General features: G+C 48.0%; 8 protein-coding genes across 8 annotated transcripts; 7 read left to right on the top strand and 1 right to left on the bottom strand.

Annotated features, from left to right (window-relative positions):
• Nucleotides 1–497: 497 nt before the first annotated feature.
• On the top strand, nt 498–1,643 carry EV420DRAFT_1280318 (uncharacterized protein; the record flags this gene model as incomplete). The annotated part of the gene is made up of 1 exon (XM_060468200.1): nt 498–1,643. The coding sequence occupies one exon, from the start codon at nt 498–500 to the stop codon at nt 1,641–1,643; it is 1,146 nt and encodes a 381-aa protein (XP_060322797.1).
• Nucleotides 1,644–3,754: 2,111 nt separating this feature from the next.
• Nucleotides 3,755–5,370, top strand: EV420DRAFT_1486849 (uncharacterized protein; the record flags this gene model as incomplete). The annotated part of the gene is made up of 6 exons (XM_060470453.1): nt 3,755–3,859; nt 4,087–4,393; nt 4,535–4,694; nt 4,725–4,752; nt 5,060–5,165; nt 5,210–5,370. 6 exons carry the CDS (start codon nt 3,755–3,757, stop codon nt 5,368–5,370), a joined length of 867 nt encoding a protein of 288 aa, XP_060322798.1.
• A 576-nt stretch (nt 5,371–5,946) lies between these two features.
• EV420DRAFT_1586791 (uncharacterized protein) lies at nt 5,947–7,370 on the bottom strand. The gene is made up of 4 exons (XM_060474816.1): nt 7,022–7,370; nt 6,594–6,784; nt 6,364–6,543; nt 5,947–6,296 (listed from the first exon to the last, which is right to left on the bottom strand). The coding sequence occupies exons 1-3, from the start codon at nt 7,288–7,290 to the stop codon at nt 6,410–6,412; spliced, it is 594 nt and encodes a 197-aa protein (XP_060322799.1). The 5' UTR covers nt 7,291–7,370; the 3' UTR covers nt 5,947–6,296; nt 6,364–6,409.
• A 1,242-nt stretch (nt 7,371–8,612) lies between these two features.
• On the top strand, nt 8,613–12,214 carry EV420DRAFT_1651656 (pyrolysin; the record flags this gene model as incomplete). The annotated part of the gene is made up of 18 exons (XM_060478578.1): nt 8,613–8,786; nt 8,841–8,948; nt 8,999–9,007; nt 9,065–9,135; nt 9,190–9,321; nt 9,384–9,394; nt 9,455–9,587; nt 9,637–9,776; nt 9,839–9,994; nt 10,053–10,183; nt 10,236–10,397; nt 10,448–10,503; nt 10,555–10,633; nt 10,685–11,169; nt 11,219–11,309; nt 11,363–11,733; nt 11,789–11,972; nt 12,029–12,214. 18 exons carry the CDS (start codon nt 8,613–8,615, stop codon nt 12,212–12,214), a joined length of 2,679 nt encoding a protein of 892 aa, XP_060322800.1.
• A 705-nt stretch (nt 12,215–12,919) lies between these two features.
• EV420DRAFT_1586797 (CRAL/TRIO domain-containing protein) lies at nt 12,920–14,298 on the top strand. Its single transcript, XM_060474817.1, has 6 exons — nt 12,920–13,071; nt 13,123–13,272; nt 13,352–13,355; nt 13,395–13,447; nt 13,499–14,224; nt 14,277–14,298. The coding sequence occupies exons 1-5, from the start codon at nt 12,950–12,952 to the stop codon at nt 13,986–13,988; spliced, it is 819 nt and encodes a 272-aa protein (XP_060322801.1). The 5' UTR covers nt 12,920–12,949; the 3' UTR covers nt 13,989–14,224; nt 14,277–14,298.
• A 257-nt stretch (nt 14,299–14,555) lies between these two features.
• On the top strand, nt 14,556–15,692 carry EV420DRAFT_1586803 (uncharacterized protein). Its single transcript, XM_060474818.1, has 4 exons — nt 14,556–15,108; nt 15,134–15,142; nt 15,211–15,613; nt 15,670–15,692. The coding sequence occupies exons 1-3, from the start codon at nt 14,594–14,596 to the stop codon at nt 15,368–15,370; spliced, it is 684 nt and encodes a 227-aa protein (XP_060322802.1). The 5' UTR covers nt 14,556–14,593; the 3' UTR covers nt 15,371–15,613; nt 15,670–15,692.
• Nucleotides 15,693–16,918: 1,226 nt separating this feature from the next.
• EV420DRAFT_1586808 (uncharacterized protein) lies at nt 16,919–17,826 on the top strand. The gene is made up of 4 exons (XM_060474819.1): nt 16,919–16,989; nt 17,041–17,115; nt 17,174–17,194; nt 17,359–17,826. The coding sequence occupies exons 2-4, from the start codon at nt 17,094–17,096 to the stop codon at nt 17,556–17,558; spliced, it is 243 nt and encodes an 80-aa protein (XP_060322803.1). The 5' UTR covers nt 16,919–16,989; nt 17,041–17,093; the 3' UTR covers nt 17,559–17,826.
• A 1,187-nt stretch (nt 17,827–19,013) lies between these two features.
• On the top strand, nt 19,014–20,367 carry EV420DRAFT_1753311 (uncharacterized protein). The gene is made up of 5 exons (XM_060480446.1): nt 19,014–19,258; nt 19,310–19,545; nt 19,596–20,077; nt 20,139–20,258; nt 20,314–20,367. Exons 1-5 carry the CDS (start codon nt 19,057–19,059, stop codon nt 20,336–20,338), a joined length of 1,065 nt encoding a protein of 354 aa, XP_060322804.1. The 5' UTR covers nt 19,014–19,056; the 3' UTR covers nt 20,339–20,367.
• Nucleotides 20,368–21,506: the final 1,139 nt, after the last annotated feature.

Below are 21,506 nucleotides of genomic sequence, written 5' to 3' on the forward strand. Positions count from 1 at the left end.
CCTTTTGGAAGATTACGAATTGGCTTTTGCCTCCCTTCTCTCTCGTCCGAGGATCAGAGATCATTCCAGTTGTGGTGATATTATCTGCCATGCGTATCAAATCGGAGGAGCTCGACCTATCGTACCAGACATGTAGATGATGAATGTAGCTGCGACTTCGTTGGCTTGGACACTGGCAGTCTGATTGCCGTTTTATCCCAAAACAAGGTCCCGAAACTAGTCATGACGGATAAGCTGGAGTTGGAAGTGGTGTCGGAAAACGACTATCCATATATTGCGCTTTCACATGTCTGTACGTCCCCGGCCCCCTTTACGCGCCCTTGCCAGGTTCTAAACGAGAATCTTTTATTTCTACTAGGGGCCGATGGGCTTGGAAACCCGGAAACAAATACACTTCCGCGATGCCAACTTCGGACGTTTACGGGATTATGTAAACCAACTTAACCGCGTACATGAGCATGGCATCTCATTCATCTTCTTTACCAATCGCCTTCTGGATGGATACACTTTGTATACCTGTTCATCCAAGCGAGTTGGCAAAGAGTTACCGCAAGAAAGCCATCCAGCTTCTCGGAAAGACGTTTCATGAGGCAACTGCAGTGCTAGTTCTCGACAGGGAACTAGAAATTGTAGAATCTGCTACTGTGCCGTTTCTAGAGTTGGGCTTGCGTATCCTCTGCAGTGGATGGATGAAGCGTTTATGGACACTCCAGGAAGCCACACTTGCTAGTGAGGCTCATGGCGTAGATAAGCTTTACTTCCAGATGCAGGATGGTCCATTCCTGTATCAGAAGTACAATCGAGATAGGAAAGCCTTAAACAGCCTAGACAAACACACGACTGAGATTCAGGCTGAAGAGCGAACCTTGCTCTATGACGATGGGATTATGCTGCTGCTTGGGGAACAGATTCCATCTGTCCGAGCTATGCGTGAAAAGCGCAAAGGCTGGTCACCGTTCCAGGTCATCTATTCTGCCATAGAGCATCGATCTACCAGTAAATTCGAAGATGTACCGGTCTGCATTGCGTCTTTGCTGGGCAAAGACCTAACCACGATTGTGTCTACTTCGGATGCAGAACAGAGAATGGCGAACTTCTACATGCTCATGCGCGAAGTTCCAATTGGAGTGCTGTGGTGGTGTGACAATTTAGAGAAGCTGATGAAGAGGCCATTTCGCTGGGCACCCAAGTCTATCGCCAGCTGCGCACCTGCGACTTTCATCGGTTGGAAAGATGGTATCTGTGATGCGGCCGGTCTGCATGTCAAGATTCAGGGGTTTATGTTTGCAGAAAGTGAAGTAGAGCGACATGGTCCGAGCTCTATTCTCCCTCGCGTTTTCAATGTTGTTTCTGCAGAAACAGGCGACGTACTTGCTCGGGTACGGATGCACGATTGGGAGAGTATCGCCCTGCAGCAAAATTTAGCTTTGATTCACAAGCCTCGTCGGCAAGATTCTCCTCCGAATGCAGTGTTTGTGGCTGTTGAAGAAACTGTCCAGTTACCGGGCGGTGATAGAGTCCATTCGACCGAGTATGTGTGCACAATTGTTGGTCATGCGGATATATTTCCCCCGAGGCATGCTACGGAAGCAGTATTCCAAGTGCATATGACCATGGAGGATCAGAGGTGGTGCATAACTTGAAATGAATTATAACATCTAGAGAAAAGGCTTTGTAAATAAAACATATTTAGAGGTGTCTGTTAAAATGTATATAATAGATGGGATAGTGTTTTCAGTGCCGCGATGAGCCTCCACCAGTGCCACACGCTGTGCGAAGAAATATCCATGGCGCATTGCTTCACGTCGAGACTGCTGCTAGTGCTAATGGGAGAATGGAGTGATCGTTTGGCGGCTAGGTTCTTCACGACTTGGCTCACTCCTTACGGATGCGAGACGTCAATATGTCGAGATGCTTTAGATGGTGGTTCAAATCAGAGACAGTTTTTTTTCCAAGAGTGTAATATCTTCGCCAAGCGCTGTCGCGTCAATATCGAATAAGGGATTTCCTGAGCGAAGGCAATTGAAGATATCTTGACCCTCAACTAAGGCAAGCAGAGGAATCCTGCACAGATGACACATCGTTCTCGCAAAATCCACAACGCAAACACCGTTCGAGTGGCGACGGCATGCTCTGGAAATTATGTGAGACCAGAATTGAGGAATATATGTGCTAACTAGAGTTTGAGGGCCACCACATACGCGTGGCAGATCCGAGTCCCTATACACTTTTTTCGTGCCCATCAAAGCTGACAGGCTTCTCTTTTATTAGCATGTCGAGAGGTTCAGTCGACACCCACACGGTCTTCCCGGGCATGGACTACTATTAGGTACCGAGGTTTACATTGAGTCACGCGATCACTACCGTAGTATTTTCCCGTTCGTTTTTCGCTAGCGTACCTCAGTCTTTTACCACCATATCGAGTGGAGACTGAGGTACGTCTTCTCCTACGATACTTACTTCTGTAGTACTTATGTTCTCGTAGCTCGTTGTTCCTTAACATGGCAAAACAAAGTTGAAACCAGGACAACTTACCAAAGCTAGATCAGGATCTACAGCAAAAAGCTCGCTCGGCGGCTTTGCCGCCAGCTCGTATTTTGCCTGAATGTCATAGCAGGACTATAGACCATCCCAATCATCTTATCTACCGTGATTATGCATAATACAAAACTCTTTAGCCTTCTATATCCAAGGAGGCTGTAAGAGCAAGTACTCCCGGCTAGAAAGAGGATCTTTCCAGGCAGTATTGTGGCCTTGCTAGCTTTCACGAGAGCAGTGCTCCGGCCCAGTGGGAGAAACAAGAGTCAATCAACTCAACAGTTTTAATTAGATGTAAGAGTGACGTTGAATATGCGTCGCTTACTGCAACTAGTCCTGGTAAACAATTGATAGTCTTCACCGTCTCCTTCTTCGGAACCACATGCTCCATCACGCCCGAGTTCTGGAGGAACGAATACCATCACTCTTGAAGACAAGGCTTGGAAGGAAATGAAACAGAGAGGCTAGCATCCGTTGATGGAATATTGTCTAACGGAGACATGCCTGCCTAACCGTGCATTCTCCCCACCATACCCACCGCTGCTACTCGTTCCGCCCCCCTTCACAACCTCATCCACACCAACTGACCACCAAAATCAACACTGCAGATGGCTGTTAGCAAGGTGTTAGGTGGCGTGGGAGGACACACATACCAGCCAGTCAGTGAACTCTCGCATGACGGATGCCAGTGGTTTCAATAACGAGAGAGTGGGCACAAAACCTAGGGAGAAAAGAAATTGAGAAAGAAATAGATTATCAAAGGTGAGTGCACGCACCTTTATTGGCGTCGTCAGCTAATATGCGCGCACGTTCTCGCTCTCACATTTAAGTATCCGAAGAGACGGCTCCGTTGGCATCAACTCAGCGCGGGCGGGCGTACTGAATACGCTCTGACCTTGTGCTGCTCGCTGCATGCTATATTGCATGAGCACAGGTCAACGAGCTGCTTGGTGATTGGAGAGGGTAGGGGCAGTGTCGGGGCCTTGACAGTGGTAGTAGAATACCTGAGAGGAGAGAAACTAAGAAAAGATAAAGATATCAAAGATGAATATACATGTACTTTATCCATAACAAGTTCTCCCTCAATCTATGCCTACCTTCTGTATGTATCCTCTTCTCATCGAATATGATCATCGTTGTCCCCGGTCGTATACTTCTGCAAGGCGTGAGCATGTAATCGAGTTCTAGGGGTCAAGCCACCCTTACCGACTCTAGCATGCATCAGCCTCGTGGCCATCAGTCCTGGCCAGCTAATACAAAGGTTGTTGGGGAGGTGGTCGGCTTGATCAGTGAGGGGACGAGCTACAAGGATTTGGGAAAGGTAAGAAAAATCAAAATTAGCAAGAAATCAGTATACGCACCTTAGATCCTACAAATCGGACACTCGATAACAGTATCCCGCATGCGTATACGAGTATGCACAGTCGATAACCGAGGTAGCATCGTTGTTTCTGCTATTGTTGGAAATCGGAACCCAGCCCTCCTGCTCGTACCCTCGCCTCCACCCTCATTCCAGCCTTCTCCTCCCCATACTACAGCCCTCCCTAGCCCTTTGCCAGATCATTTCTTCGCTCTGAAAGTCCCCCACCCATCCTTTTGGCGTCCTTCTTCCTCCTTGTTGTCACTGAGTTTGCGCTCCATGCACCCTCCCACTGGAGATGGAGGCCGATATCGAACCCCAGAGCGAGAAGGGGTCTTCCATATGTTCAGAAGCTGTGTTTGACAGCGATTCACCCTGATAGTAACGTGGGGGACGCTAGGTCAGTCGGGGGTAGTAATGAGGTCGTTCTCGTAGCAGCGGCGGGTGTCAGGAGCGTCGTCGTCATCGTCATCGACGACGGTAGTGGCCGTTGTGGTGATTTAGCTCATTTGAAGGAGGAGAGAATTGTGCCTCGCACGAGGGCTTGCGCAATGCGCGTGGGCAGGGGCTGTTGAGGTTATTTCGGCTCTTGGGGCCCCTACTTGGTCAAAACATGTGGTAAAATATACTTGTCAGGACAGGATGTAAACCAAACATACCTGGACCCAGGAATAGATGCGAGGGAAGTATGGGACGACGACGACATAGAAGAGAAAGAGGTGTCGATCGCGTCACCGGCAGCTGGCCAGCTGTGGAAATACGCGTGGCTGGACTCGAACTTGATTTGCATTAGCACGTAGGCCGCAAACCATTTGGATCAATGAAGCTATGGAGTTCTAGGTGTATTGGATATGGTGAGCAGAAGAAAGCTCGCATTTAGATGCAATTAGGGCGTTGCAGTGCGTATCGCCGTTTGAGAGGAAGACGACAACATTGGCTGAGAATTCATGTTGAATTGGCTGCGGTGAGGTCGTCGGTAGTCGTGGCGATGGTCAACGACTAAGTTAGCGTTGTTGGTTCTGCGATTGTTGGAAATTGGAGACCCGATCTCTATCCCGGCCTCTCACTCGTACCCCTCTACTCCACCCTCATTCCAACCTTCTCCTCCCCATACCACAGCCCTTCCTATCTCTCAGCTATATCATCTCTTTACTCTGAAAGTCTCCCGCCCCTCCTATCGCTGTTCTCCTCGTTCTGCGCGTTGTCATTGGGTTTGCACTCCATGTGCCCTTCCGCTGCGAGATGGAGGCCGATATAGAAACCCGGAGTAAATACAGGGTTGTCCACATGCTCGGAAGCCGTCTTCAACAGCGATTCGTCCCGATAGTGATGTCGGGGATGTTAGGTCTGTCGGGGGTGATAATGGGGTTGTCTTTGTGGCAGCGGCGGGTACCGGGAGCGTCGTTGTCACCATCGGCAGTGGTGGCAGTGGAAGCGAGGTGGTGCTTTACCTCGTATGGAGGAAGAGATAATGCCGCCTCGCTTGAGGGCTTACGCGTGCGTAGGGGAGCCCTTGATGCTATTCTCGATTTTTGGGGCCCCTGCTTGTTCAAAAGCATGGAAAATAAATTGTTTAGCAAAGAATATAAACCAAACATACCTGTATCCAGTCATTGGGGGGAATGGATCTGAGCTAAGTATGAGACGACGAGGTATGAATGAGTTCAGGAGGGAGCTGGTCGAGCATAAGAGAGGTACATGTCTTTGGCATACCTAGTTCGACAAGCGAATCCAGCCACGGCATCTCCCGTGAAGTGCTAGAGGCCCCTGAAAGAACACCTAGTTGACTCCAGGATGCCATGAACGAAAGGAAGTTGGCCTTACTCGATACTTCAGCTGAATTTCGAACATCAGGAAATTCACTCGCTACATTCACATGCTAGCAGTGCACCTTCGTGGTAGGGCCTGACAGGTGGCGATGCAGAGCAGCAAAACTTGAAACTACAAGCTGCTAATCAATGCTTTACTGAGGTGAGAGCGAATCATCCGGCAGTTCCTGTCGAGGTAATCTCAGGCACGTCCCATATTCTTCATTGCGAACATATGTGTACGAAGGCAACAGATAATCATGAAATTGAGACGTTTTGGCAACCAACAGTAAGGAACTATCGTTAGCACTGATGTCCGATTCGCAAGGTGTGCACGGAAACAGAGGTGGTCGTGTTATGAACAATAATACAGATGTCAAGCGGCTGCTCTGATGAAATGGAGGAACGTGTGTGAGATGGACGAGATGGGACAATGTGAGATAGAGCAGCAGATGCCGAAAAGTCAGGTATCCCAAGATATCGTCCCAAGCGACTGTCCTCTGAAAAAGCCTTTAAACGGCGGACCAATCCCTACACTACACCTTCTTCGCGACGCAGCATTACTACCCAGCTCGACGCACTCTTGTTGCCTAAAAAGAGATGACAGAAGATGCGAGCCTTGGTGAAAAGATCAAACAATCAAAGATGGATACTCACAGGATTGTTCTTGACTGGGACAGACTGAATAAATCGCATGAAAACCTCAGTTATTCCTTTGACTTAGTCTCTTCATACTGACAGACACAAGGTTGTCCCAATACGACCGTTCGCGCGTAGTATCGTCTTCGAGCATGTACTTCATATCTTCATACACTTCCGCAAAGAACGACCGTAAACCTAAATAAGAATGAGATTTTTGGGTAAACAGAAGAAAGAGATAGTCTCACCAGATGGTCTTCGGACTGCCTTTCCGAAGCGATAATTTATACTTCGTACATCGCCCTTCGTCTCCGTATAGACATCATGGCCAGAAAATCGTCGGATGCAATTTATATATGTCGAACGCGATAGAATGCCCTCACAGGGATTGCTGCAACACATTTGCGCAATGCGGCAGGGGCCATAGCACAAATGGCGTCTCTCAGAAACATTCTCCAATTAGGGTCGGCAAATTCGCCATGGATAAAATCGGGTGCCGGGTCGTAAGCAGCGATTTCCCAGTCCACAGGTAAGGCACTGAGCTGCTTCGTTGCTTGGTCAAGCGCTATGGATATTCGGGTCCGGACAATTTGATGTTGAGACATTATGCAACTGAAGAATCCACGTCGGACGCGATACCCAATTTCAAGGGAAATGTGTGTAATATTTGGAAAACATTTGCGAAAGCCGATGAAAGTTAGGCAGATTGGATAGAGTTGTGTACGGCTCCTGGGCTGCATCCTCCATTGCATCGATAAGGTCGACGCGGCAGGTCATTGTATGGGTGGAATGAGGGAGATGGTGTCGGTAGATCAGAGAGTCATTGTTGCGTATAATAGAACTGAGATAGAACAAATATTCATTCGTTGGAATGAAAATGTCCCGGAAAGCGATGTGGGCAAATACGTCCTTCCAGAGGGTGTTGATGAGAGGACATGTTTTCATGAATATAATTCTATCATTCGAGGGATGTTCAGAATACCAAAATTCTGAGATAATGGTGTGAATGAGTTCAGGAGGGAGCTGGTCGAGCATAAAGGAGTCGTCTCCAAAAACTCGGCAGGCTAATCCGGCATCGGCATTTACCGGCGCTTAAAAGCACTTGCGCTCAACTTACGCTCAGCTACCGTTTCAGACGTCGTGGCTGAGGACTTCCCTAGTTAACCGACTCCTGGATAGCTATGAACAAAAATATTCAGCTTCTCTCGATTCTTTGACTAGAATTTGCGCCTGAAGCAATTCGCCCGTCACCTCGAAATGCTTCCGGAAGAACGTCGTCTATAGAACTTTACACCCGAACGCCCATCCCTATGAATTTTGCAATCGCAGTCCAGTCCTATGACAGGCAATATTCCTACCTCTAGTTGTCCAAGTAGATGGGATATTTTCTTTACAAGCTAGGACAGAACTATCTCTCTCTTCAACACGTCCTTGGAATTCGGCCCACTGTGGCAACCGGAGGACTGGCAGTATCACTACCGTACGCAAACAAATCATGCGGGACCAGGCCCTGGACAAACTTTTCTGCCTTGGCGTTGTCAGATACTGATCCTGTCGGGTAAGCTGCAGCTTTTCAATACCAAGGATAGTCTCACCGGCTTCTCGTTATTCGCAAATCAGGCTTTGAAGCACCGCCGGGCTTGGAATTTTCGCGCTCCTACGTGGTGCTTGTTTGATAGGTTACTCGTTCTCGCACAACACCTCAGTTGAAGGACGCGCTGCATCAAGTGTTTCCTTGATTACGAAAACGAGATCGAGAGTCGTCACGTCAAGGATATAGAAGTTTCGAGGGCTTAGATCCTCGTGATCTTGACCTATACGCCCAGTGTTCTAGCGGCTTGGTTCACGCTTGAGATATAGCGCACGCCAGGAAAGAACGGTGTGAGTGGTGTATCACTCCTTCCAAGACGTGGTAGGTCATTTCAAAATCAATTCTAATTCAAGTACGTCAAGGATCGCGCCAACGAATTGTGCGTGGCAAGTTCACATGGTCAGCTGTCTACATTTGCGTTATTATTGCATCAGGTGTTCTATCCGATGGGCGGCGTCATGGAACCGTGGATTATTGCATGGCCCGAGCACTGGCCCATAGAAGCCTGGCGCAACCACCGAGTCGCTACTGGCTTGAATAGTTCTTTGACGCCGACTTGTGATGGGTTCTATCAGCGATCTACTACTACTATTCGCCACCCACGGCCTGCAGAGGTTATAAGCTGGACGCTTCCTCTCCCCATTAAATCCTTCGTGTACTCGTCTTGGTTTTCACTATGAAGATTCCTCACTTGTATCCCTGGGTTATTGCTGCCTTGGTATCCTCGGTATTTTCGTCTGTGCCACTTTCTAGCATTGACAAAAATTCAACTCTGGGTCGCTATGTTCCTAACGAATACGTCATCGAGATAGCTGATTTTCAAAACCTTCGACGGAGGACTCTAGGATCGGTGAGTCCTTTATCGTTTTGAAGTTTGGAGAAGTATAGTAAGGCGTGTCACCAGCTTCATCAAGATGTGTATAGAGAAATGCGTACAAGGGGTGTTAATGTTGACGTGAAGAAGGAGTATGATGTACCAGGCATTTTCACTGGGGCATCAATGACACTTTCGGTGAGGCGGCCGCAATCTGTCTATTGAATCTCTTTAATGAATATTTTCAGACACCAGAAGTACGCGTTATACTCATTTACCTATAAGTTGTCTTGAACTTGTGTTTCTTTTTACAGGATGTCGCTCGTGTGAATGGGATTCCTGGCGTTCAGGCGATCAGACCAGTGATGAAGATTCCGCCGCCCGAGTGAGTTCTCCTGAGAAAATTTGTTTAATAATTCTTAATAGAGCACGTTTGCAGACCCATTGACATGTTCATAGTCGACGATCCAAACGATCCTCGTCTTCCTGATTCGCTGAGCACCCACGTAATGACGGGGGTCGATAAGCTTCACGAGGAGGGTTTGTCTGGAAAAGGCATCAAGATTGGAATGTGGGTCGGTTTCGTGAATTTACCGTTTGATTCGTAAAACGTTGAACTCTACTTTCTTCTAGCATTGATACAGGTGGGTGCATTCAAGCCGTGGCCCGCCTGGACGTAATAAGCTAAAGAAGGTGTCATTTAGGTGTTGATTACACACATCCTGCTCTCGGAGGCGCTATAGGTCCCGGACACAAGATTATCGGAGGGTATGACTTTGTTGGAGATGCGTACAATGGAGCAAATACCCCACAACCTGACAATGATCCTCTCGACCAGTTGAGCTCTTTTTTTGTCTTCCACTCAGCCATGCTTATATGTGACTAGATGCGCTGGCCATGGAACCCACGTAGCTGGAATCATTGGTGCGAATCCGAACAATCCCTTTGGCATCGTCGGAGTCGCAAACGGTGCATCTCTCGCTGCTTATCGCATCTTCGGATGCACAGGTAGTACAACCGACGACGGTAAGCGGCCTTCCTATTCATCTCTGGGTCCTTCTTTGCGCTAATGTAGGATCCTCGGTTAGTGATCATCGATGCGCTCCTCCAGGGATACAAAGACAAGATGGACATCTTGACACTATCCCTTGGTGGTGTTGATGGATGGACTGAAGGCACGGGCTCAGTGGTAGCGAGTCGAATTGCTGAAACTGGTATAGTCGTGACCACTGCTGCGGGGAATGGTATGGACCACTATTACCTATCCTCTCGCGAGCGCGAACCTAACTACATTGCGATTAGACGGCGCCTATGGATCGTGGTACACATCCAGTCCGGGAAATGGCATTAGCGTCATCTCAGTGGCTAGTGTTGACAATACTGTCATTCCGATTCAAAACGTCACAGTCAAAGGTGTTGACCATAACCCAATTGTAGGTGCTGCTTGAATAGTTTGAATATGAAAAGGACTCAATGTGATCGTAGCCTTACCTTGAGGCCGTCCCATTTAATGTCACGGGTGATCTACCGATCTATGCGACTTCGACGAATACTTCCATCACGGACGATGCTTGCAATCCTCTTCCTTCAAACACGCCTGATTTGTCTGGATACGTGGTTATCTTACATAGAGGTACATGCGCCTTCGTATGTTTGAATTTTTCTTCTCAAGCTCAACTGAACTGACCACGGCGCAGACCCAGAAACTTGCCAATGCAGCGGCGAAAGGTGGAAAGATCTTCCTGATATATAAGTAAGTTTTAAGGTTGAATTCTCTTTCTCGATTGTCTAATTAATTCTTTAGTTTTGATACAGGCGCCTGGGATTCTATCGCAGTCGGTAATTATACCGCTGCCCTCATCTCTGCAGAAGACGGAAAATATGTGGGTCGCTATTATCGAGCCAGAAATACAAAGACTGACCTATGTCCTTAGCTTGTGGAACAATTCGCCGCCAATGCTCCTATCGCGTTAAACTTTCCTCAAACTGGAGGTCAATACAACTTTCCCAACACTCATGGAGGACTCGTGAGCAGTTTTTCCTCCTACGGACCTACGTTCGACATGTACTTCAAACCAGCTGTTGCTGCTCCCGGTGGCAATATCCTCTCCACCATTCCAGTGTCTCTAGGCTCCTATGCTGTGGAATCGGGCACTTCAATGGCGACACCTTTCACTGCTGGGGCTGCTGCGCTTATCCTTTGGTCCAGAGGAAGAAGCGCCGAGGTTGGTCTGGCGGTCAGAGACTTACTGCAAACCACTGCGTCTCCGATTCTGTCGGAAAACACAGAGGGTTCTCTATTGCAAACGGCCACTCAGCAAGGAGCTGGACTCATTCAGGTGAATCGCGCTGTGCATACAACCACGAGAGTGACGCCAGGACAACTCTTGTTGAACGACACGGCAAACTTCCGGTCATCGTACGTTGTTAGCTTCCTTGATTTTGCGCAGCTGAACAATATTGTACAGCCAAACCATTACTATCACTAATTCAGGACGGGAGAAGGTCAGATACCAATTAGAACATGTCGCTGCTGGTACCGCCATGACCATTCGAGACGTATGGTGTTGCCCTCTTCTCGTTTAGACCTCTGAAGTTGATTAATAAAACAGGCCTCCATCTTTGCTTCTTTGGGACCTGTACCCCTTACCAATGCCACTGCAAGAGTCAGGATCCGCCCGAAATGCCTCGTCGTCGGTCCTGGTGAATCGAAAAATGTTTCGATATCATTCACGGCACCTACAGTCGACACGTCCTCGCTCCCCGTCTTTTCTGGTTTCATCAACATCGTTGGTGCCAATGAGACGCTACACGTCACTTATTTGGGTGCTGCTGCAGCTTTGAAAGACCGGACTATCATCGATGATACAGATTCGTATTTTGGTGTTACTCTTCCGGTCATACTCGGTGGGGCGGGGAATGTACAGACGGACCCGACGAACTACACGTTGGTGGGGGGTGATATCCCTACGGCGGTGTTCAGGTGCGCACTCGTTCCATCTCTTTTTAGAATGTATTAACGAACGCCCGGAACTTAGGATGGCGTTTGGGTCTCCTGCTCTTTCGTTTGACCTGGTTGACAAGGATACGACTGTCGAAAATCCGATTCCAAGACGAGGTCTTCTATTATTCAGCGGTTTGTTCGAACCTGCAGAGAAGACATTTCAGACTATTGGTTCGCTAGCAGAGGTGGCTTATGTACCGAGGAATTCTGATGCTAGCGTTGGTTACATTCCATGCTTTTGAATTTCTGGTCCTCCACTCATTGGTTTGTTCAGGATGCCGCAGATAACGGATACAGCGCATTATCGATTCTTGGAACCTTTGCGAATAATTCGCAGATTCCTAATGGGCAGTACCGTGTTCTGATGAGGGCGCTAAGAGTGGCTGGTGACCCGTCGAATGAGAGGGATTATGAGAGCTGGCTAAGTCCAATTATTGGTATCGATGCTACGAGTCCGTAGCGTCCTTCAGTAGTCACAATCACCAGACTGGCATGTGCTGTACTGTTGTTGAAGCCAATGTAGACATATCTTGAACCTGGATAGCTGGGGAATTGCTTGAGAATTGGATCGTGAGTTATCTACTTCATGTTTTCCCTTCGCTGATGCATCGCACTTTATAGTTTCTCCTCTTAAGAGGACTAGTACTACTCATCGCTGTCCGAGCACCATTTACACTGGATCTATCTTTCCTGCATACATTCTTGCCGAGGAAAGTCTCCGCTCGATACGCGAGAACATCATGCCCAGTAAGATTTTATAGCTTATTCTCTCCTCTCTCGCTGCAGCTTGCGCTGCTCGCTTGCTCTCTTCCATCATTATCACGTATATCAGCCGCAAGGCGAGGATGGGATTCGGTGCAAGCCTGTAAAAGGCGAACACAATGTATTCGAGACCCTGAAGAAGCCTGTCCAGGGGAAAGACGAGGCAGTATGGAAAATGAATGTTTTTCTGGCAGAGAGGTGACCGGTACCGGAGCTAGGTGTGAGCGAACTTTTTGCAATCTGGCTCTATTGTCTTGGCAAACTGGTTGACCTCTACTGCTCCTACTCATACGCCCAAGATGCGAAGGTTTTTTATCAAGTAGACGGGAAGTTAGGTAAAAGGGTAGGCAGATAGTACAGAATCAGCAAGGCCGTACACCCCCGGCATGCGGCGGGCACTTGTTGTTTACTGAGGTCCTTATATCATAGCCTTATGGGTGACGCCGACTACGAGCAGCGGCAGCTGCAAGTCTTCAAAGATACCTTAATCGAAGCGAAGCTGTACAGGCCTGTGACAGAAACTGAAAAGGCTTCGCACAGTGATGTAACCCTTCTGTATGAACCTTTGATTTTGAAATGTTACTCTCGTTCACTTTCGTCCACCAGCCGATTTTTGCGCGCTAGACGATTCGACATCTCCAAGGCTCAGAAACAGTTCTCTGATACGGAAGTATGGAGGAAGAAACACGATGTGGATAGATTATTCGCTACGTTCGACGATGATGAGTTTGAATCGTCAAAGCGATTTTATCCTCAGTGGACAGGGACGACGGGATAAGGTGCGTTCCTTCATAATCATTTCGGGTTGCTATGCCTTCATGAAATAAAAATTCAGGATGGTAATCCTCTCTATGTATACCATATCGCGTCGCTAGCAGCCGATTCAGAAGGAACTGGATGCTGTTCCTCATGAACGACGGTATCAAAGAATGTGAGCTCAGTTTTTTCCCCATTTCTTATAATCTTAACTTTGACATCCAAGAGTGGCCTTGTACGAGGTGATGACTCGGTTAGTGCTACCTGTATGCACCCATATCCATCCAACACGAACGGTCTCATCATGCACGACGATAATCGACCTCTCTTCTCTCACCCTCGGCACCGTCATCTCACTGCGCTCGCACCTACAGGAAGCATCCCGCCTCGCCACGGCCAACTACCCAGAGACGCTCCACATCATCGCTGTCGTCAATGCCCCAGCGTTCTTCCCGATCATCTGGGGATGGATCAAGGGATGGTTTGACGAAGGAACACGAAACAAGATATATATCCTGGGAAAGGGTACGGATATGGAAAAACTAGAAGAATTCGTGGATCGAGAGCATATTCCCAAGGTGTACGGCGGCGAGTTGGAATGGGTGTACGGGAATGCGCCGTCTTTGGATGATGCAGTGAAGGAGGTGATGAAAGAGATTCCTTGGGGCCCTGCGGAATTTATAGACGGAGCGGTAGACAAGATGAGTCCAGTGTAGCATGCTGTATTTTTTCCAGGAGTGAATGAATTCATAGATAGCTTTATTGCCAGGCCTTAAGCTACCTGCCCGGGAGCAACGATCATAGTAGCACCGTATCTGCGTCCGTTTTCTGATTCACGGCCTTCGTGTTCAGTCTCCGTTTTCACTCAGGACTCGGATTTCGTGGCCCACCCAGCTCTGCTGTATCACGTCTCCCGCGTTTCCCTGCATATCGGTTTGGTGACCCTCAGGGACTTTCTTTCCATCAGCTAGAAGTCACCTCCTCGCAAGCGGGAAATTCCATACATATATAGCAGCCCTTGAATCACGCATTGAACTGGCAGATTCAGACTTTGAAACAACACGTGCTCCTGGACTACCCGCTCGCTCTTTCACCATGACTACGCTTCCTCCAGAACTTGTAGAGATAATCGTACATGAGGCGTGGTACTCTGAAATGCCGTCCTCCATCCGAAAATCATTCATGACTACTTGCCCCCGGATCAATAGAATATGGAAAGCCATCTACGCCCCTATCGCTTCTCGAGATATGTACATCACCAATATCGCATTTCTGGACTATCTATGCGACATAGCCAATGCCCAAGAATCTATCATCTACCATGACTTCATTCCTCGGCTTACCCGTACCATTACCTGCTTCGTCGACCTCCGAGAAGACGAAAGGGAAGGAGCGGCAAAAGAGGTGTATCGTTATCTCATCTTTCTACCAAACATCCTTGGCTTCGGAGCTCTGTTTCCACTTGTCCCATATATATCATTCCAGGCTCATTTGGATCGGTATTGGCTTGGATGAATGTTTTCGGCTCGTGCACGGTATTCCCATTCATGCTCGCTACGACCGGTTCCTTGTGAACGTCAACCCGCGTCACTGTCAACGCTGTGCTGGGAGGACACGAATGAACGTATACATTTCCGTGGTGCTTCACCACTCTAAGGTGTTCAACCTTACGCTGGTCCAATTGCGTGGAGCTGGTGTCCCCGAATACTTCTTTAGTACTATGGTATACTCTGGCTCGTATCATGAGTCGGTATGTCATGGTGTCCGACACTTCCGCCACACCGTATACATACATGAGAAGCAGCTTGGGTCCTGGGATTCAAGAAATATCAACCAGTAGCTTGTGGATGGCTTCCAAAAGGCCGGCAGAGTACGTGATTAGCACTGCTTCCATCTGATTACTGGTCTAACCTCCCCATTGCCAGACTGTCTTGCCAGTCTCATCGACCGATGGAGATTTAAACGTACACAAGCGTCTTTACCTGCACGGTTCTCTAAAACTAAGGATCGTGAGGCGTTGAGGTCGACCTTCCTTGACACTAGCGAATTGAACAAAGATATATATGATATATTATGTATAATCCCTAGGAAGGGTTGAAATGCATGGAAATGTCCGAAATAATTCCATATGAAGCGGCGGGAGAGGGAGAATTTGGTCCAAAGGACTTGATAAGGTTCAGGTGGCTGTGCTTATCTAACGACGAAGAGGACGATTTCTCGAGTCTCGACGACGGGTGGGGCGATAAGAGAAAAAATGGCGGCGATGCGCATGCATTTGGACTAGCTACGAGGACGTGCGGTAAAAGAAGAGAAACTTGATGAAAAGTTTCATCTGAGCGAAGTGCGTTCCCACGGCCAAACAGAAAAGTGCAAGTCCAACTCAGCTATTTTTCATAGGATCATAATTTCCCCACCCCGAAGGTATGCTCTGGTGCACAAACGGGAGGGGACGTCCCCCGTTCGGGCCGCGGCCAAACGTAGTCTCCAGTTCAAATCATTCAAACGGGAAACCGAGGCTTACCATTCATGCACCAAAGGGCAAAAAAAAACGAGACCCCCTCGGCAAAGGTGGGGTTCCCACCCGGGAAAATAAAACAAGTCCTAGCAGTAGAAGCAAGTCAGCACCGTGATTGAGTGGAACGACAGAACCTGCTCACCTCGTCAAGTCCTCACATCGCCCTAAACGAGTCAACCATCCAACACCGTCCATCAATGCATCAACCCCGAGTCCTCCTCACATAGCGGTTATTTACTCAGGCGCAACGGGTTAAACGGGGGTGATAGAAAGCGTAGGGAGCTTGGCTCCTAGACTTGAAATTCGTCGTGTTCTGGAATACAGTGCCGTCTGAGGTAACAGAAAAACACACGATCGCTCACCTTTCTACCCTAGCTCATGCGAAAACCTCCAGTTCTTCGTCTCCATACACGGAGCCCTAAACGACCAAAACTGGAGGTGCAGATATGGGTGGAATGGTGGTGCATGAGTGCAGGGAATCGTACTCTGCACACGCGGAATCCATACCCGACTCCGACACTTCCCTCCCCTCGTAGGGATGGACGTGTTCGAGGAACGTACACCGAACATCCGCATATCCTTCGTTCTCCGGAAAGCGATAGGTTATCTTGGCGTAAAACTCGGCCTAAATCGACTGGAAAGATGCGATGAAGGAGGGGTTATGGAGGGGAAGGAGTGCAGGTCCACAAGGGAGGAGAAACCTACGTCAGGCAATATCAAGGGGAAATCTCAAACAAGAAAATACGACTCACCTAAACTAAATGAACGAATCCACCATCGTGCACCTTTGCTGAATCCATATCTTGAAAAACCGGAGAGTCTCTGCGCCAAATTATGATGTAAGGGAGAATGCAGCAGGGAAAGCCAGAAGAAGACGACGGCAGTAAATGCCGTGTATAACGGGATGGCGCTGAAAAGTACGCTTCCCGAAGTTTGGAAGACATGATGTCGCTCTATTTGACAGGTCTTCAGTGGAAAGTTGAATACTCGTGAAGAGCTAGCAGAGAGAATTGAGCAGCCGGCATAGTGGTAGTACGGATAAAAGAGTAAGTTGCCGGCGTCTCTCGGATCGGCACTGGTCTTCACAAGAGAAACTCACTGTTTGTAATGCTGTCAATATTACACCGTCGTCGTGGTTGACGATCAAGGCAGAAAACTAGACTCGCAACCACGACGACGGTGTAATGACAGCATTACAAACAGTGAGTTTTTTTGTATCTCTCTGTGTTTTGTTTTACTCTAACGACACGCAGACTTACAACGTCAACGTCGTCAAGCTTTGGTTCAACGGTAGGAGGTCCTTCAAATGACCTTGGCTTTGCTCAAAGGTCAGCCTTTTCTCTGATCTTTTCTACCCTCATTCTCTTACTTTTCTCTTCCTGTTAGCTTTCCTCCATTATGTGAATGGTGCGCCATCTACACGACCTCTGTGTCTTTCTCTACTGAGTAACTTTCTCCTTAACTTTTCCTTGCTTCTTCGGTTGGCGTTCGGGAATTTACGGTAGGCCACCGTTCTATAAATTTCTTTCAGGTGTACTAACGACGAGAGTTTCCATAGCTCGTCCACCCAGCTCAGCCGTATCACGTTTCCTGCGTTTCCCTGCACATCGGTTTGGTGACTCAGGGACTTTCTTTCCATCAGCTAGAAGTCACCTCCTCGCAAGCGGGAAATTCCATACATATATGGCAGCCCTTCATTGAACTGGCAAAACGGATTCAGACTTTGGAACAACACGTGCTCCGTGACTACCACCTTGCTCTTTCACCATGACCACACTTCCTCCAGAGCTTGTAGAGATACTCATACACGAGGCGTGGTACTCTGAAATGCCGTCCTCCATCCGAAAATCATTCATGACTACTTGCCCCCGGATCAATAGAATATGGAAAGCCATCTACGCCCCTATCGCTTCTCGAGATATGTACATCACCAATATCGCATTTCTGGACTATCTATGCGACATAGCCCAAGCACAAAAATCTATCATCTACCATGACTTCATTCCTCGGCTTACCCGTACCATTACCTGCTTCGTCGACCTCCGAGAAGACGAAAGGGAAGGAGCGGCAAAAGAGGTGTATCGTTATCTCATCTTTCTACCAAACATCCTTGGCTTCGGAGCTCTGTTTCCACTTGTCCCATATATATCATTCCGGCTCATTTGGATCGGTATTGGCCAGGATGAACTCTTACGGCCCGTGCACGGTATTCTCATCCATGCTCGCTACGACCGGTTCCTTGTGAACGTCAACCCGCGTCACTGTCAACGTTGTGCTGGGAGGACACGAATGAACATATACATTTCCGTGGTGCTTCACCACTCTAGGATGTTCAGCCTTACGCTGACCGAATTGCGCGAAGTTGGTGTCCCCTGAATACTTCTTTAGTACTACGGTATACTCTGGCTCGTATCATGAGTCGGTATGTCATGGTGTCCGACACTTCCGCCACACCGTATACATATATGAGAAGCAGCTTGGGTCCTGGGATTCAAGAAATATCAACCAGTACTTGTGGATGGCTTCCAAAGGGCCGCAGAGTACGTGATTAGCGCCTGCTTCCATCTGATTACTGGTCTAACCTCCCCATTGCCAGACTGTCTTGCCAGTCTCATCGACCGATGGAGATTTAAACGTACACAGGCGTCTTTACCTACACGGTTCTCTAAAACTAAGGATCGTGACGCGTCGAGGTCGACCTTCCTTGACATCAGCGAACTGAACAAAAATAAATATAATATATATATGTTCATGTATGATTTCTAACAAGCTTCTGTCAGTGTGTACTTCGAGGGGACTACAGTCTACCCGACAGGTGGCCAGCACAACTAACCGTGTTTATGCACAAAAACATAAATGTCAAGCGACGAAGTGATTTAGAAATTGAAGCAAAGGAACATGCTCATAACAGCGGGATAGCTTCTTCGACTAGTATGTTCATGGTGACGCGATGACATGCCAATTTGAGCGTTCGGGCACAATATCATCCATCCATGTAATATAATCATACACGTCTGCAAGAAATTCCCATAAACCTCGATAAAAATGAGTGCCTTTCCGAACCGGTGATTAATGCCCCGCACATCGCCCTTCGTCTCTGTAAGGTAAGGACATTATAGCCAGAAAACCTCCGTACGCAATTCAGATACGTCGAACGTGATATCAAATAAATGAATATTTCACTTCAGCGCTAAATTCTGATAATTTCAAATCAAATACCCAAAGGTTCCCACGTTTTTCTTCTTTTCGACGCGACACATATTTCCTTCATGCTGCGTGCTCGATTTCTTGCTGCGACAGCAGGACTAAAGGACCGCCCTTGTAGAGCTTCCTGTCCCTATCGACTACAGAAACAAATACTCTGTCGATACTTGAATGGTCCTGCACCTCAATTACTAGACCAAAATGACGACGACCCGCTACGGCCATGGGCTACAGAGACTTACATCAAGCCGATAAGGCCCATCACAGGTATGCGTGCCGATGTCTATAGGAAGTCCCAGGACTTATATGGTTCTCTAGCTCATTCCTTAGGAACCTTACCTCCGGAGCCTGCTGAGGAAAGGGTCAAAATGGTACCGACGCAGAAAGAGCTGGAAGAGTTTATGCCGAACCTAGTGCGCTTTGGATGGACCGTTCGCTCCCTGTCGAGGCATACCGAATTTGGCTGGGCTCTGCACATGGCGTACAAGTTTTCGGACTATGCAACGATGATCTCTTTTGTTGGTCTGGTGGGTGGTGTCGCGAAGGATGAACATGTGTGTGTACGGTGCTATGTGTTTCTCTTGATGTACTGATCCCTGTCCAGCATCAGCCTAAAACATTAAGTTGCACAGACAATATGCTTGAAATAGAGCTGTGTTCTACGCAAGTAACTCGTCACCCTTCCGACGAACTCACTGGCCGGTGCTTTACGGTTAAAGATATGCGGTTCGCATACCGTGTTCAACGACATTATCTCTCCAGAATTGGCGTCACAACCGCAGATCTTGATGAACGGTACACACAAGTGCGACAGCATACAGCATACATCAAGTCTGGTCTTCTGAGGAAAGCCATTCATTATCATTGGCATGGAGGACAGGGGAACCTTCGTTTTTCCGCGACTTGCTCGGCGTGTTATAACCCTGATCATAAGATCGACAGTTGTCCTCAAAGACATAAAATCCCACCCAGACACCCGTGTTCAGAGTGCGGAGAACCTCATTGGAGAGTCGATTGTCCGCATCTGCACAAGGAGCCCACGCAAGGTTTTTCCGTTCATTATATTGACAGGAAAATGGCCCGAAAGTAAATCCTTTGACTATTTTTGTGGTGTTAGCTTGTATACTCAACGGCCTCGTCTTTGCAGCGAAAACACAGTTCCAGGACCTCCCAAGCCCATCACACGGAAGATTCACGACGTAAATACTACTTTAAGCGAAGCGTACAGAAGGCTTGCTGAGAATGGAGATGCTTCCGATGTAAAGAGGTACATATATCAGTTTCAGGTTATTAAGACCCTTCGCTAACTTTGAGCATGACAGATATATTGAACATCCAGAACAATGATAATTTCCCATTTTTTCACAATATCAAGGACCTCTGTTACTCTCAATATTGCCTGCTGGCAAACAATGCCCTTGAGTTATCGATTGAACACGAGTGCCGTAGGCCTAGATTCAGCATTGACCATCTCACAGTCCGCCTATATGTTTTTCTCAAAGCCCGCAGACTCAAGCCCTCTTTTTTTTGCATTCGGCTGTAAGACAAGCGCAGTTGACTCAACATACTTCAAAGCTTGTCATAGCAAAAAGCAAAAGCAAAAGCGTTTGATCATTGATGTTCACTGATCATCGCATGTAGGCGCTGGATATGAGGTACGCGTCTTCAAAGACTGTTCTTAGTCGACTAAAGAAGTTCATGTCTGTCCCTAGGAGAGGCTGTAAAATTGATTCTGTATGGCGCCCAGAGCAATGAGCGTGCTTCATGAAACTGACGATACAGTGATATGTCCATGTCGCTGGTCATGGGCACTATAACAAGTCTCTGGCATTGACATCTATCTGGAGAATTCCGGTCTCGCCATGTATCTTCTGATTAGTTCATCGTCCTGTTCAAATAGGCGCCGAAAGTCGGGGACCTCCTTGCTCCTTGTCGAAACACGTCCAAGTGGAGACCCGCTCGGTCCTTCAGTTGCCTGGACTCTGGGGCTCCACCTTTTGCTTCGGAACAGTGGAGCCTTTCAATACAAAGTCGCTCACGGATCAGAATTTCGCAAAACTATCGACTGATCTTTAGCTCTGGGAGTTTTTTTTTTCTTTCAACTAGCTCACTCAGCAATCAGGGCCCACTGCTGTTAAGATAGGACAATAACACTCTGGGCCTTGGGCGTCTATGCTGGCATGTTTCTGATAGAATCTTTTGTGGAGCCAGCGGTACGTGTTTTTCTCTTTGCAAACGAGGGCTGCGTCATTGACGACACTACAGGCACCCACAGGAATGTCATCTGATCGGCATTCACATAAGTACTGGGCTTGGAAGTCACCGCCGCGGGGTCGCAACACTGACTCCAGATGGAAGCGTAACAATTATCCAAAGCGAGCACGCGGCTCGGACCCCGGATTTCCGAATGACACAATTTCATAACTATCTTTTTCCGATCTTGATTTTTCTTCTGACTCACCTCTCCTTCGACCATAAAGTCTCTCTAGCAAAGCAGAACCCCGTTGTTTCACTG

Source organism: Desarmillaria tabescens (genome assembly GCF_030435595.1).
Source record: "Desarmillaria tabescens strain CCBAS 213 chromosome Unknown EV420scaffold_102, whole genome shotgun sequence".
In the NCBI taxonomy this organism is placed as follows: domain Eukaryota; kingdom Fungi; phylum Basidiomycota; class Agaricomycetes; order Agaricales; family Physalacriaceae; genus Desarmillaria; species Desarmillaria tabescens.